The following is a 14,482-nucleotide window of genomic DNA, read 5'->3' as shown; positions in this document are numbered from 1 at the left end:
ATTTTGCCATGGGGAACCCCTGGTACCCCCCCCCCCCCCCCAAGGACCACTGGTGGTCCCCGGACCACTGGTTGAGAACCACTGCTGTAAACAATTCTAGACATTATATGAAAGCACAATGTTATTAGTACATGAAGAGATAAACATGATCACATCATTGTACATGTAAAGGTTAATAATAATGCACTGTGACAGTACAACACTTACCAAGGCCTAATGCCACAGCAGCCTCCACCTCCTGTTCTCCATGTTGGACCTGACAGATGTAATATCCACTATCTGTGTCTCTGTAGTCTTTCAGTATCAGAGACACGTTGCCTTTCTTCAGCTCCTGGACGTCCAGGGACAGTCTGCCCTCATAGCCCCTCCCCTCTATCACCTGACCTTTCTTATACACGTAAATGCACTCTGTCAGCCTAAACCACCTGATTGTCATGGAAACCGCATTGGTCCCAGGAGGGAGGTGACAGGGGAGGATGACAGTATCACCTTTCTCACCCATAGCCCAGCCTTCAGTGGTCAGTTTAAAGTCACCTGTTGGAGTAAATAAAATAATTAGTGACATATGAAACTATTAGTGTTCCTTTAAACAAATGTACGATTGATGATGAACATATGGAACATATTAACTGGAACAAATACAAAATAAATGTCAGTTTGCCTATAAGGCTTCGTCATCAAAATTTGCACAGGCCATATATGACAAATAACTTAAATATACAAAGACATTATTGACATATTTAATAATTGTATACATTTGTAAGCTTGTAGATCTGCTATTTCTGCTTTTTTTATATTTGAAAATGTGTGAACTTTTTACAACATGGAAACGATTATGACGATTATGCAAAACATATTGCGATTATCTCAAATAATTGTGATCAGGCGATGATGTAATAATTGTGACAGGCCTAGATGTGACACAATAACAGTTAATGATCATCTTTCAATAAATAAGAAACAGTGTTGTCACCTATAGGTTGACCTCTGCCCTCTGCCATGTCTCCTGTATAAAAAAACAAAAACACATTAATAAACGTAACATTCATGACATTAATCTACATAATGTGTGCATTTTAACAGCAATCTTCTTTGTGTGTGTGGAGACGGCTTCAAGTTTCAATGATTAATTACCATTTCAACATGAATAAGATTAGACTTTATTAGAGATTAGAGTGAACTTACTTAAACTCATACAATAATAATTAAAACATAAAACAAAAAATACAATATGAAATAAAATGAAATGATCCAACACCAGTGGTGGAAAAAGTACTCAAATGTTTTACTCAAGTGAAAGTATCAATACTGCAATATAGAAATACTCTGTTATGAGTAAAATTCCGGAATTTGAAATGTACTTGAGTAAAAGTACAACAATATTGGCTTCAAAAGTACCAAAAGTAAAAGTACTCATTATGCAGAATGTCCCATTTTTAAGTTTTCAAATGTATACAAATCATTTGAAAATAGCCGATCTACAAGCTCGCAATTGTGACACATTGTGAGCTTGTAGATCTGCTATTTTCAAATGGCCGAAATGTATATAAGGCTGAAGTGGTTACTGTATGTTTTGTAATAATAATCAAAATCTGCAAAGTAACTAGTAACTTAAGTTTTCAAATAAATGTAGTGCAGTAAAAGTACAATATTTGGATCCGAGATGTATGGAGTAGAAGTAAAAGTATTGGAAATTGGAATTACTCAAGTACAAATAACTCAAACTTGTACTTCAGTACAGTACTTAATTAAATGTACTTAGCAGTGGTGAAAAAAGTACTCACATTTTTCACTTAAGTAAAAGTATCAATACTGCAATGTAGAAATACTCATACTCATACCAATTCAAAATTGACTAGAGTAAATTTTGCAGAAGGTTCCCATTTCACAACTTTTCAAATTTATAAATCTTTTCAAAATAGCAGAGCTTGTAGATCTGCTATTTTCAAATGGAACTTGTAGATCGGCTATTTTCAAATGGCCAAAATTATGTGGTGTAAAGTAACTAAGTACAATTACTCAAGTACTGTACTTAAGTAACATTTTGAGGTACTTTTACTTTACTGGAGTATTTCCAATTGTCTGTACTTTTACTTCTACTCCACTACATCTCAGAGGCAAATATTGTACTTTTACTCCACTACAATTATTTGAAAACTTAAGTAACTAGTTACTTTGCAGATATAAATTATTATATTATGAAACATACATTAACCACTTTAGCCCTATTTTATACCTAGGCTATTTGAAAATAGCCGATCGATGCGACATGTTGTGAGCTTATAGATCTGCTATTTTCACTTTGGGCACTTTAAGTACATTTTGATACCAATACTTTTGTACTTTTACTCAAGTAAATTTTGAATTCCGGAGTCCGGACTTTTACTTGTAACAGAGTACTTCTACATTGCAATATTGATACTTTTAGTTTTGAGTACTTTTCCCACCACTGCCAAAATGTATATAAGGCTGAAGTGGTTAATATATGTTTTGTAATAATAATAAAAATCTGCAAAGTAACTAGTAACTAAAGCTTTCAAATAATTGTAGTGGAGTAAAAGTATAATAATTGCCTCTGAGATGTAGTGGAGTAGAAGCAGTGGTGGAAAGTAACTAAGTACATGTACTCAAGTACAATTTTGAGATATTTGTACTTTACTTGAGTATTTCCAATTTCCAATACTTTTACTTCTACTCCACTACATTTCAGAGAAAAAAATTGTACTTTTACTCCTCTACAATTATTTGAAAACTTTAGTTACTTTGTAGATATAAATCATTACATTATAAAACATACATTAACCACTTTAGCCCTATTTTATACTTAGGCTATTTTCAAACATTTCAGTACTTTTACTTTTGGTACTTTAAGTACATTTTGATACCAATACTTTTGTACTTTTACTCAAGCACATTTTGAACAACAGAGTACTTCTACATCACATTATTGATACTTTGACTTAAGTAAAACATTTGAGTACTTTTTCCACCATTGAGTAGAAGTAAAAGTATTGGAAATACTCAAGTACAAATAACTAAAGATTGTACAGTACTTAAGTAAATGTACTTAGTTACTTTCCACCACTGTCCAACACATAGGAATACCACAGATACAACTCCTCTAGGGGAATTAGCAGCAGCTTCAAACAGACCATCCTTTAAACACATCTGCTCTGTTGGAGTGGTAATATATCACAACGTTGTTCTTTAATCTATTTAATGTTGTTCATGCCACGCCCCTACAAGATGACACGCCCCTACAAGATGACACTGTGCTTGTCTTTAGGGGTGCGTTCGGAAATACAGCACTGAACGCACCCATAATATAAAAAGAAGAGTTGTTGTTTATGGAGAGGAGGAATGATGACCTTTATGTGTGTGTGTGTGTGTGTGTGTGTGTGTGTGTGTGTGTGTGTGTGTGTGTGTGTGTGTGTGTGTGTGTGTGTGTGTGTGTGTGTGTGTGTGTGTGTGTGTGTGTGTGTGTGTGTGTGTGTGGGGGGGGGGGGAGCAGAGGGATTGGTTCATACTGTAAGAACATGTATTTTCCTCTGGAAGGGGGGGGGTGTATAGTCAAAGATACGTTTAGTTTGAGCTAAATTTGATCCACAATGTTTCAATAATGCAAACATACTATCTATTAACTGCCAATAATCTCTACAACCACCTTCTGAAATGTTGAAAACTGGACAATTCATTGTGTTTTGTTTAGCTGTTTTTCTAGATATCATGAAGCCTTATTCAAGTAAAATAACTAATGTAAACACAATAACTGGGTGGTAATTTAATACATAATACTGTGTCTTCCGTGAGGAAGAAGCCCAACAAACCCACGGTGAGGCCTTTAGGACGGCCATTCAAGCAAACCGCAAGTGGAGCTAATACCATTAGACGGCCCAATCTAGTGGTGTCGGCCCAAGGAACCATCACGCCAGAAGGAAATGTTTGGATCGGGATGGTGCAGAGGATCTGGTACAGCGCTCAGGTCCTGGACCTGGTGAGACGAAGGAGGAGCCCGGCCAGGAGGCCATCCACAGAGCCTAGTCCCTCCACGTGCCAGAGCCTCCCCCGAGTTCCGGCAGAGTAGTTCTGGAGAAGCGGACTGAGTGTCCCTGTCTTTCCCTATAGGACTGACCGTGGGTAGCTACTGGGATGTAAGTTGGGGCTTGATCAACCCCAGCTGGGTCACCAGGGCGAGGGTGTATGTTGTTGCGAGACCCGAAACACCCTATGACCCCAGGCTACAACACTGATGATACGTCCCAGGTGCATCCATGTGATGTATTCTTTATAGTAACTTAGTTAACTTGGAACGGGTGACTCAGTGGGTTTTAATAGAAAACACACAAAATATTGGATTTCACAATGATGTAATTGCATCTGGACATGTATTGGACAGGTCCAATGGAGGCTTTGACACAAACATTACTTGTCTAGGATACATAATGAAAGAGTTATAGGGTCATTTAATGCATGTTTGTCCATCTTGGACGCCAGCGTGAAAATCACACCTTTCTAGTGGTCAGACTTTGGTAAACTTTTAATATGTTATTAAGGACATTTTAATATGTTATTAAGGACACCTAAAAACAGTTGAGAAACCTTTTGTTTCATGTTTTTTTAGGGTAAGGTGCTTTTTGAGCGGTGCCAGCCACTCCAACAAGTGACCAAGAGTGTTTGTATGAGCAAGGCCTCAACAGCTGTGGCTGATTGAAACACAAACATGCAACCATTTACACTAATCAAACACAAACAGGAGACACATGTGCCACTTAAAGACACGCACACACACACACACACACACACACACACACACACACACACGTCCCTTAATTGGAAACTAAAAGACGTGTCTCAGTGTGGTTGCGCCGACGTGGGTCGCGGCCGCCGGGACTCGAGGAATACGCCGGGAGGCCAATTACATTGTCACGTCACTCCTGAGATCGCTTGCGTTTCATTTTGAGAGGATTGATCCCCCCAAAATCATGTTTTTGCATCAAACGGTTACATTTTGCGAATTTGCGGCGCTCCCTATGGATCAAAGTGGAAATGCTTTGGGGGATTCGTTGAGTAAACCACCCTTGACATGTGATTCAAATTTGGGGGCTTTTATAGCGCCACCATGAGGACGACTGGTGTAATTATTTTTTTAATAATTTCTGACTAAATCATGAACCACCCCTCCAAGTCTTGTAATTCTAGCCCTTACAGTTTCTGAGAAAAAAATACTTGAATACTTCATTTTCCCATTAAAGTGGATGGGGAAATGTAATGCACAAATACATTAATATCAATTAAACTATGCAACCAATCTTAGCAAAATACACGCGCATGATTCCCGGTGAAGCCGGTCATTTTGACATATGGCACGACATTGGGGCGAAAAAACTGTTGCCAAGTCTCGTGAGAGAAATAAGCCAACCGACCTCCAAAAACAAGCCAAAAACAAGCCAAATCTTGTCCAAAAGTTGCGGTAATGCACAGTGTCTGATAATGCACTCTCATTGGCTCATTTACACGACCAATGTGAGTTAGCGCTTTCAGTGTTGCTAAGATACAACCCCCCACCCCCCCCCCCCCACTAGCTACAATAGCACATTCATGTTGGCTTGTTTTCAACACAGAACGATATCCTATTGGCCAACGATATCAAAACACACGTGTGTGTGTGTGTGTGTGTGTGTGTGTGTATTAAGTGTGTGTGTATTAAGTGTGTGTGTATTAAGAATGGGGGGAGAAAGCAGAAGGAGAAGTACTATAGTACTTCTATAGTACCTGGCACATGTTTTCAGATGGGGGTCTGTGGCCAAATATAAATTAATTTGGGGGTCCGCTAGCTGTCTTAGTTGTGTATTTCTGAAACTCTATGAAAGACTAAGCACGGTAGTGAAGGCTTCCACAATGTGACCCTGTAGGCCTACACAACTCAACCCTTTTGTCTTTTTCTTTCCAGAATCTGAAGTTGACCAGAAGAAGACATTCTGGTGGCTGGAGTGAGTGAGGAAGACGCAGAGAACCAAAGCAGATGATCTGCTGTGACGGTGTGTGCAGTGAAGATGGCTGGAAGGTAGGAACTCTATGCTGTTGTTGCAGTGTGTGCAGTGAAGATGGCTGGAAGGTAGGAACTCTATGCTGTTGTTGCAGCGTGTGCAGTGAAGATGGCTGGAAGGTAGGAACTCTATGCTGTTGTTGCAGCGTGTGCAGTGAAGATGGCTGGAAGGTAGGAACCATTTTGTTTGTTGTACGCTGTCTTTACTGATCTGTGATTCATGCTTTTGTCGATTTTCGTGCCATTTGCGGACGGGGTTCAATTCCCTGTGGTGCCCTGCTCATGGTTTGCGTTGCATTTACATTTAATGGTTTATTTGCACTATAGTTTATTGGTTACATTGTTATGGGGGGAGGGGGGGCAGTATGTTAAAATGTGTATGCATTACTGCATACACTTGTGTTGTTTTCTCTCTCTCTCTATTTCAGAGCGAGTTTGAGGTGATTCTGACCATCCTCCTAGGAAGAGTTTGTTAAAGTACGACCGTGAAAATGGCAAAAAAAGGACTAAAACGCCACTATAAATTCAAAATGGCTGACTTACTGTCAGCCATTTTGGTACAGGTGGGTAGCAATTTTCATACATGTAGGCAAAACCATATTGTGGGGCTTCAACGTTGACATTTTGTAGGTGGCAGTATTGAGCCATTAGGCCACGCCAAATCCGAAAGCCAAGGCCCGCTGTGATTGGCCAGTAGCAAATTAAATTCCCTCTTCAGAGACACATTCTCAGAAAAGTGAAAGCCAGAGTGTTCTGTGTTGTTTGCTTGTTTGCTCGCCAGGCCGAAAGGCATGGCGAGAGAGTATGTTTTGCACCCTGTCCGTCTGTCCGTGTGTCTGTGCGTCTGTGATCAGCTAATCTCCAGCACCGTTGGCTTGATCACAGCGAAACTGTGCACACACACTCCCTGGATGCCAATTCAGAAATTCTGGGCCAAATTTTTCACATGGGCCTGTTATAGCGCCACGGGGAGGACGCTTTTTGTACTCCTACAGATTTTATCCAAACGTCACTCAAATCGGTACACAGTATCTCTAGTTATTAAACCAAACGGTTCTTTCAGATGTTTCATATTCCATTGGCTTATTGGCTATGAATGGCTTCCAAAGTTTGTTCGAGTGCTCCATTTTGCACAAAATGCCTGAAATCATGAACACAGCATGCAGTTTCCGTGAAAATGTGTCACACATTCTCACTAAGCCGAGAAAGAAATGCCACTTGAAAAATATCAAATCAGCCTCATGGTGGCGCTATAACAGGCCAATTTGTGCTTTTACCTATAACTGCACCGATCTGTGTAAAACTTTGTATGTGCACTCCCTAGAGGACCAGCAAAACCTTTTTGCTGCATTTTTCACATCTGCCTTTCATAGCACCACCAAACTTAAAACATATTTTTGGATATTACTCCTTCAGATTTGATCCAAATTTCACCCAAATCGGTACACACTACACATGATCTCTATAGTCATGTGATCAAGACGGATCTGTTTGACTTTTCACATTCCATCCTGATTGGCTAACATTGACATCTTAAGTTTGCAGGAGTGGCCGTTTGGAACAGCATCCGATTGCGGTGAAACTTTGCACGCATATTTGCACTACGTTGAGGAACAAATGCCACCCTTTCTACATTGCCCTATTATAGCACCACCAGGAGGCCGATTTTTGCATTTTTTTTTTTCATATTACTCCTACAAATGTAGTCCAAACATCACGCAAATCGGTACATATTATCTCTTAAGTCAAGTGATCAAGACGGATCCTCCGATCCGTCCGATTTTTCCCATTCCAGCCTGATTGGCCAATTCCCAACATTGCTGGCCCACACTAACCTACCTGACCTGGCGGAGACCTGTGCTCCGAGGAGCACTTTTTCTAGTTTGTTTATGTATTTATTTATTTAATTATTTATTGGGGGTAGAATGGACGCAGGGGAGCCCAAAAAAACACAAATAAATATGAAAAAAATAATGTCATGGTGTAGCTCGTTAAATGAAGCCCAGACAGCTTGTGAGTCTTACCTGTCTCAGCTCCCGGTGCCTCTACTTCTTTGACATAGTTGGAGGGGAAATACCCAGACTTGCCATTCAAGCTGCCGAACCACCATCCAGCATGACCACCCTGAAGGTACAAGACATAAGGTGTTGTTTATCCACCTGAACTTCCACTATGTATTTTGATGTATTATTAAAAGTTGAACAGTTGGACAACATGCTCTGAAAGTACATTTGGAGAGTAACATCTCCAACCAGAATATATGAAGACAATTCAAACATGAAACATAATAGTCAAAATATATATATATAAATGAATGTGACGCACACACACATGTATCACATTTATGTTTGTGTATTTATGTTTATTTCTCTCCTCATACCTTATACCTTATACCTCTTATACCTCCTCATACCTTATACCCTCCCCTCCCAGCTTCCCTCCCCTGAACACTATATCACATATAGACGCCCGAGAAAGCCGGATGCACCACTTTACCACTGCACCGCCTGAGCACCACGGTGGATTCACAGAGACTTTACCACTGCACCACCTGAGCACCACGGTGGATTCACAGAGACTTTACCACTGCACCACCTGAGCACCACGATGGATTCACAGAGACTTTACCACTGCACCGCCTGAGCACCACGGTGGATTCACAGAGACTTTACCACTGCACCACCTGAGCACCACGATGGATTCACAGAGACTTTACCACTGCACCACCTGAGCACCACGGTGGATTCACAGAGACTTTACCACTGCACCACCTGAGCACCACGGTGGATTCACAGGGACTTTACCACTGCACCACCTGAGCACCACGGTGGATTCACAGAGACTTTACCACTGCACCACCTGAGCACCACGGTGGATTCACAGAGACTTTACCACTGCACCACCTGAGCACCACGGTGGATTCACAGAGACTTTACCACTGCACCACCTGAGCACCACGATGGATTCACAGAGACTTTACCACTGCACCGCCTGAGCACCACGGTGGATTCACAGAGACTTTACCACTGCACCACCTGAGCACCACGATGGATTCACAGAGACTTTACCACTGCACCACCTGAGCACCACGGTGGATTCACAGAGACTTTACCACTGCACCACCTGAGCACCACGGTGGATTCACAGGGACTTTACCACTGCACCACCTGAGCACCACGGTGGATTCACAGAGACTTTACCACTGCACCACCTGAGCACCATGGTGGATTCACACCGCCTGAGCACCATGGTGGATTCACAGAGACTTTACCACTGCACCGCCTGAGCACCACGGTGGATTCACAGGGACTTTACCACTGCACCACCTGAGCACCACGGTGGATTCACAGAGACTTTACCACTGCACCACCTGAGCACCACGGTGGATTCACAGGGACTTTACCACTGCACCACCTGAGCACCACGGTGGATTCACAGAGACTTTACCACTGCACCACCTGAGCACCATGGTGGATTCACACCGCCTGAGCACCATGGTGGATTCACAGAGACTTTACCACTGCACCGCCTGAGCACCACGGTGGATTCACAGGGACTTTACCACTGCACCACCTGAGCACCACGGTGGATTCACAGAGACTTTACCACTGCACCACCTGAGCACCACGGTGGATTCACAGAGACTTTACCACTGCACCACCTGAGCACCACGGTGGATTCACAGAGACTTTACCACTGCACCACCTGAGCACCACGGTGGATTCACAGAGACTTTACCACTGCACCACCTGAGCACCACGGTGGATTCACAGGGACTTTACCACTGCACCACCTGAGCACCACGGTGGATTCACAGAGACTTTACCACTGCACCACCTGAGCACCACGGTGGATTCACAGAGACTTTACCACTGCACCACCTGAGCACCACGATGGATTCACAGAGACTTTACCACTGCACCACCTGAGCACCATGGTGGATTCACAGAGACTTTACCACTGCACCACCTGAGCACCATGGTGGATTCACAGAGACTTTACCACTGCACCACCTGAGCACCACGGTGGATTCACAGAGACTTTACCACTGCACCACCTGAGCACCACGGTGGATTCACAGAGACTTTACCACTGCACCACCTGAGCACCACGATGGATTCACAGAGACTTTACCACTGCACCACCTGAGCACCATGGTGGATTCACAGAGACTTTACCACTGCACCACCTGAGCACCACGGTGGATTCACAGAGACTTTACCACTGCACCACCTGAGCACCACGGTGGATTCACAGAGACTTTACCACTGCACCACCTGAGCACCACGGTGGATTCACAGAGACTTTACCACTGCACCACCTGAGCACCACGGTGGATTCACAGAGACTTTACCACTGCACCACCTGAGCACCATGGTGGATTCACAGAGACTTTACCACTGCACCACCTGAGCACCACGGTGGATTCACAGAGACTTTACCACTGCACCACCTGAGCACCATGGTGGATTCACAGAGACTTTACCACTGCACCACCTGAGCACCACGGTGGATTCACAGAGACTTTACCACTGCACCACCTGAGCACCACGGTGGATTCACAGAGACTTTACCACTGCACCACCTGAGCACCACGATGGATTCACAGAGACTTTACCACTGCACCACCTGAGCACCATGGTGGATTCACAGAGACTTTACCACTGCACCACCTGAGCACCACGGTGGATTCACAGAGACTTTACCACTGCACCACCTGAGCACCACGGTGGATTCACAGAGACTTTACCACTGCACCACCTGAGCACCACGGTGGATTCACAGAGACTTTACCACTGCACCACCTGAGCACCACGGTGGATTCACAGAGACTTTACCACTGCACCACCTGAGCACCACGGTGGATTCACAGAGACTTTACCACTGCACCACCTGAGCACCATGGTGGATTCACAGAGACTTTACCACTGCACCACCTGAGCACCATGGTGGATTCACAGAGACTTTACCACTGCACCACCTGAGCACCATGGTGGATTCACAGAGACTTTACCACTGCACCACCTGAGCACCACGGTGGATTCACAGAGACTTTACCACTGCACCACCTGAGCACCACGGTGGATTCACAGAGACTTTACCACTGCACCACCTGAGCACCACGGTGGATTCACAGGGACTTTACCACTGCACCACCTGAGCACCACGGTGGATTCACAGAGACTTTACCACTGCACCACCTGAGCACCACGGTGGATTCACAGAGACTTTACCACTGCACCACCTGAGCACCACGGTGGATTCACAGGGACTTTACCACTGCACCACCTGAGCACCACGGTGGATTCACAGGGACTTTACCACTGCACCACCTGAGCACCACGGTGGATTCACAGGGACTTTACCACTGCACCACCTGAGCACCACGGTGGATTCACAGGGACTTTACCACTGCACCACCTGAGCACCACGGTGGATTCACAGGGACTTTACCACTGCACCACCTGAACACCACAGTGGATTCACAGGGACTTTACCACTGCACCACCTGAGCACCACGGTGGATTCACAGGGACTTTACCACTGCACCACCTGAACACCACAGTGGATTCACAGGGACTTTATCACTGCACCACCTGAGCACCACGATGGATTCACAGAGACTTTACCACTGCACCACCTGAGCACCACGATGGATTCACAGAGACTTTATCACTGCACCACCTGAGCACCACGATGGATTCACAGGGACTTTACCACTGCACCACCTGAGCACCGAGGATGTTATTTTGATGAGTGAAATGTTTTTATTTGAACCAGAATGGACAAATATTCTCTGGGTTGAACTCCAGGTTTCTCAGTAACACACAGTGGGACTTTCCCACTAGTGAAATAGTGTTTGTTCATAAGCTGGTCCAGCCGGCTCTCATTCACTGCAATGTATTTTATCTTATTTCCGGTGAGAGTTTTCCACCCATGAGCCTCATGGCGCATGCCCTGTGTCCTTTCCTTCTTATCTAAGTTCCTTGATTCTGCTAAATCTGGAATTGCAAGACTTCCGCATTTAGGACGTTTCTGTGCATGCTTCCATCGCCTGAAACCCTAGTGCGCCAATTGGCTGCATTTGGGCACCAAATAGGGCTCCACAAATAGGGAGGTAGAGGGTACTTCCAGGAGGTAGAGGGTACTTCCAGGAAGTAGAGTGTACTTCCAGGAAGTAGAGGGTACTTCCAGGAAGTAGAGGGTACTTCCAGGAAGTAGAATGTACTTCCAGGAAGTAGAGGGTACTTCCGTTGCTTCATGCGCTGGTTGAGCAACTTAATGTAAATAAATAGGTGGGGTCCGTTCTCTAGTTCTTATATAACTATGAGGCTGACTAGAAAAAGACATTGTCACCTGTCTCATTCATTTTGAACAGGTTTGTGCTTAAGTATCAGAAACGACACACATGTTGTTATATTCAACTGAGATGGATTTTTGTAAAGTCATTTGTACATTTGAGTGATTTTGTTGTAGTTGAATATAATATTTCTGACATGTTTCTTTGGACAAATCTATCATCATTAATGTCATTAGAAGCACTGCATCAGTAGCTAAACTGCTCTGAAACATAGATGAACATCAACATTATGTAAAGCAGGTGGGTGCTGCCTATTGTTCTAAGTAACACATTGACACCAGATTATTTGGGTTGTGTTCTTGACAAATACCTGAGGTGAAAGCATGGCTACAAAGGTGGTCAAAAGAGTAAACCAGAGAACCAAATTTATGGGCAGAGTTTAAGGATAATTCCTTTTAACAGGACGTTCATGAAAGTCCTTGCGGGCTTGTTTCCAATGAGGGCCTGTGAGCAATTAGGGGTTAAGAGTCTTGCTCAGGGACAAATGTCATTTCATCGACACATATGCTGGCGTGACCTGGAATCGTACCTGGGGCAACCAGGGCCTCTGGCTCCCTAGGCGGGCTCACTAACCACTCAGCTATGGCCGCCCCTTTCCTCTTTTGTCAACCCTCAGGCCCTCAGGACCCTCTCTGGGGCACTGATTCAACCACTTTTTGACTATGCTTGCACCTCCTGGTACTCCAACACCTCAGTGTCACTGAAGACTAAGCTTCAAACCTCCCAAAACAAACTGATTCGGCTACTCCTCGGATTGGGGCCCATGACCCACCTTTCTCCCACCCATTTTGCCAGCCTAGGCTGGCTCAGGGTGGAAGACAGGGTTAAACAACTAAAAATGGGACTGGCCTTCAAAATTGTAAATGCAAATTTGCCCGATATGCCCCCTATTCCCGCAAATCTGAGTAAATACCTCCAAAAGGTTAGCGACACCCACAGTCACAATACCAGAGGGAGCGTTAACAACATGGGCAAATTCTCCTTCTACAGCACTGCCACCCAGGATTGGAATAGTCTAACTCCATCCCTCAAAAAATGCAGTTCGCTGGGCTCATTTAAAAGAGCCTTAAAAAATCACCTTTCAGGAGGCCAAAGGAGGAGGTAGTACCATTTTCCCGTTAGACAGCAGACCCTCCCCCCCCTGTTCTTGTACATATTGTTTTTCCCCCTCTTTTTTATTTGTTTTGTTGTACATAGTGTTATTTGTTTTGCTGTTTATTTTGTAATGATATTTGAACTGTGGTGCCACTATATATGCCTATGAATTGAATACCAAGGCCCTCATTGGAAACAAGTCCGCAAGGACTTTTATGAACGGACCTGTTAGACAAAGTATTTTAAATGTAACTGTGCTGTTTTACATTTTTTGCCTAATAAAATATTCAATCAATCAATCAATCAAACTACAACACTACAACAAATGGTACATTGAGCTGTATGGTATGGTGTGTGAAAGCCTGGTGATGTGAGGTTAGGGATGACGTGTGAGACCAGAGTCTTGTGGACACGCACATGCATGTGTGGACACGTGTGCAATGTGTGCAACTGTCAGGGTGCGAGTTCAGAGGACCCAAAAGCAGTACGACAGACAGCAAAGATAAAGGTTCAAAGGTTTCGAGGTTTATTAACCAAACAGAGGCAACCCATAACATGGGGAAGGCAATACAAGTACTCAAAATACCGAATGGCTTGTAGCCAAAGCACAGTACATAACACGCTAACATTAAATGACGACCTGACAAGGAACTGAACAAACAGGGGAATATATATAGACACAGGGTTAACTGGACACAAGTGAACACAAGACAAATCAGTACAGGGATTGGCTGGGGCACAACAGGACACAGGTGGAGAACTTAACTAGATCACAGGTAGGTGAAGCAAGACAGCAAACAGCAAACAGGGCAGACAGGAAACAATACTACAAAATAAGGTACACAACATCAGGGCAACAGAGTAACAACCAATACAAATAGAACGTGAAGTATGCAGAAACATACAGTATGCACTTTAGGCCTAACCTGCCTAAAGTGTCCACGACCATAAAAGGGCATTCAAGGTCTAAATAATAAAGT

General features: G+C 43.7%; 1 protein-coding gene across 1 annotated transcript in view; it reads right to left on the bottom strand.

The window, feature by feature from the left end:
- Positions 1 to 14,482, bottom strand: part of LOC308095887 (uncharacterized protein) — a gene marked incomplete at both ends in the record, with an annotated part of 28,842 nt that overhangs the window by 12,811 nt on the left and 1,549 nt on the right. The window contains 3 exons of the mRNA XM_080443026.1: positions 208 to 534; positions 974 to 1,006; positions 8,071 to 8,170. Coding sequence (XP_080299152.1) covers positions 208 to 534; positions 974 to 1,006; positions 8,071 to 8,170 — 460 coding nt within the window. The remainder of the gene's footprint in view (positions 1 to 207; positions 535 to 973; positions 1,007 to 8,070; positions 8,171 to 14,482) is intronic.

The sequence above is a fragment of the Gymnoscopelus braueri genome, assembly GCF_963280865.1.
Source record: "Gymnoscopelus braueri genome assembly, chromosome: 11".
In the NCBI taxonomy this organism is placed as follows: Eukaryota; Metazoa; Chordata; class Actinopteri; order Myctophiformes; family Myctophidae; genus Gymnoscopelus; species Gymnoscopelus braueri.
This window is presented reverse-complemented; position numbering and strand designations above follow the sequence as displayed.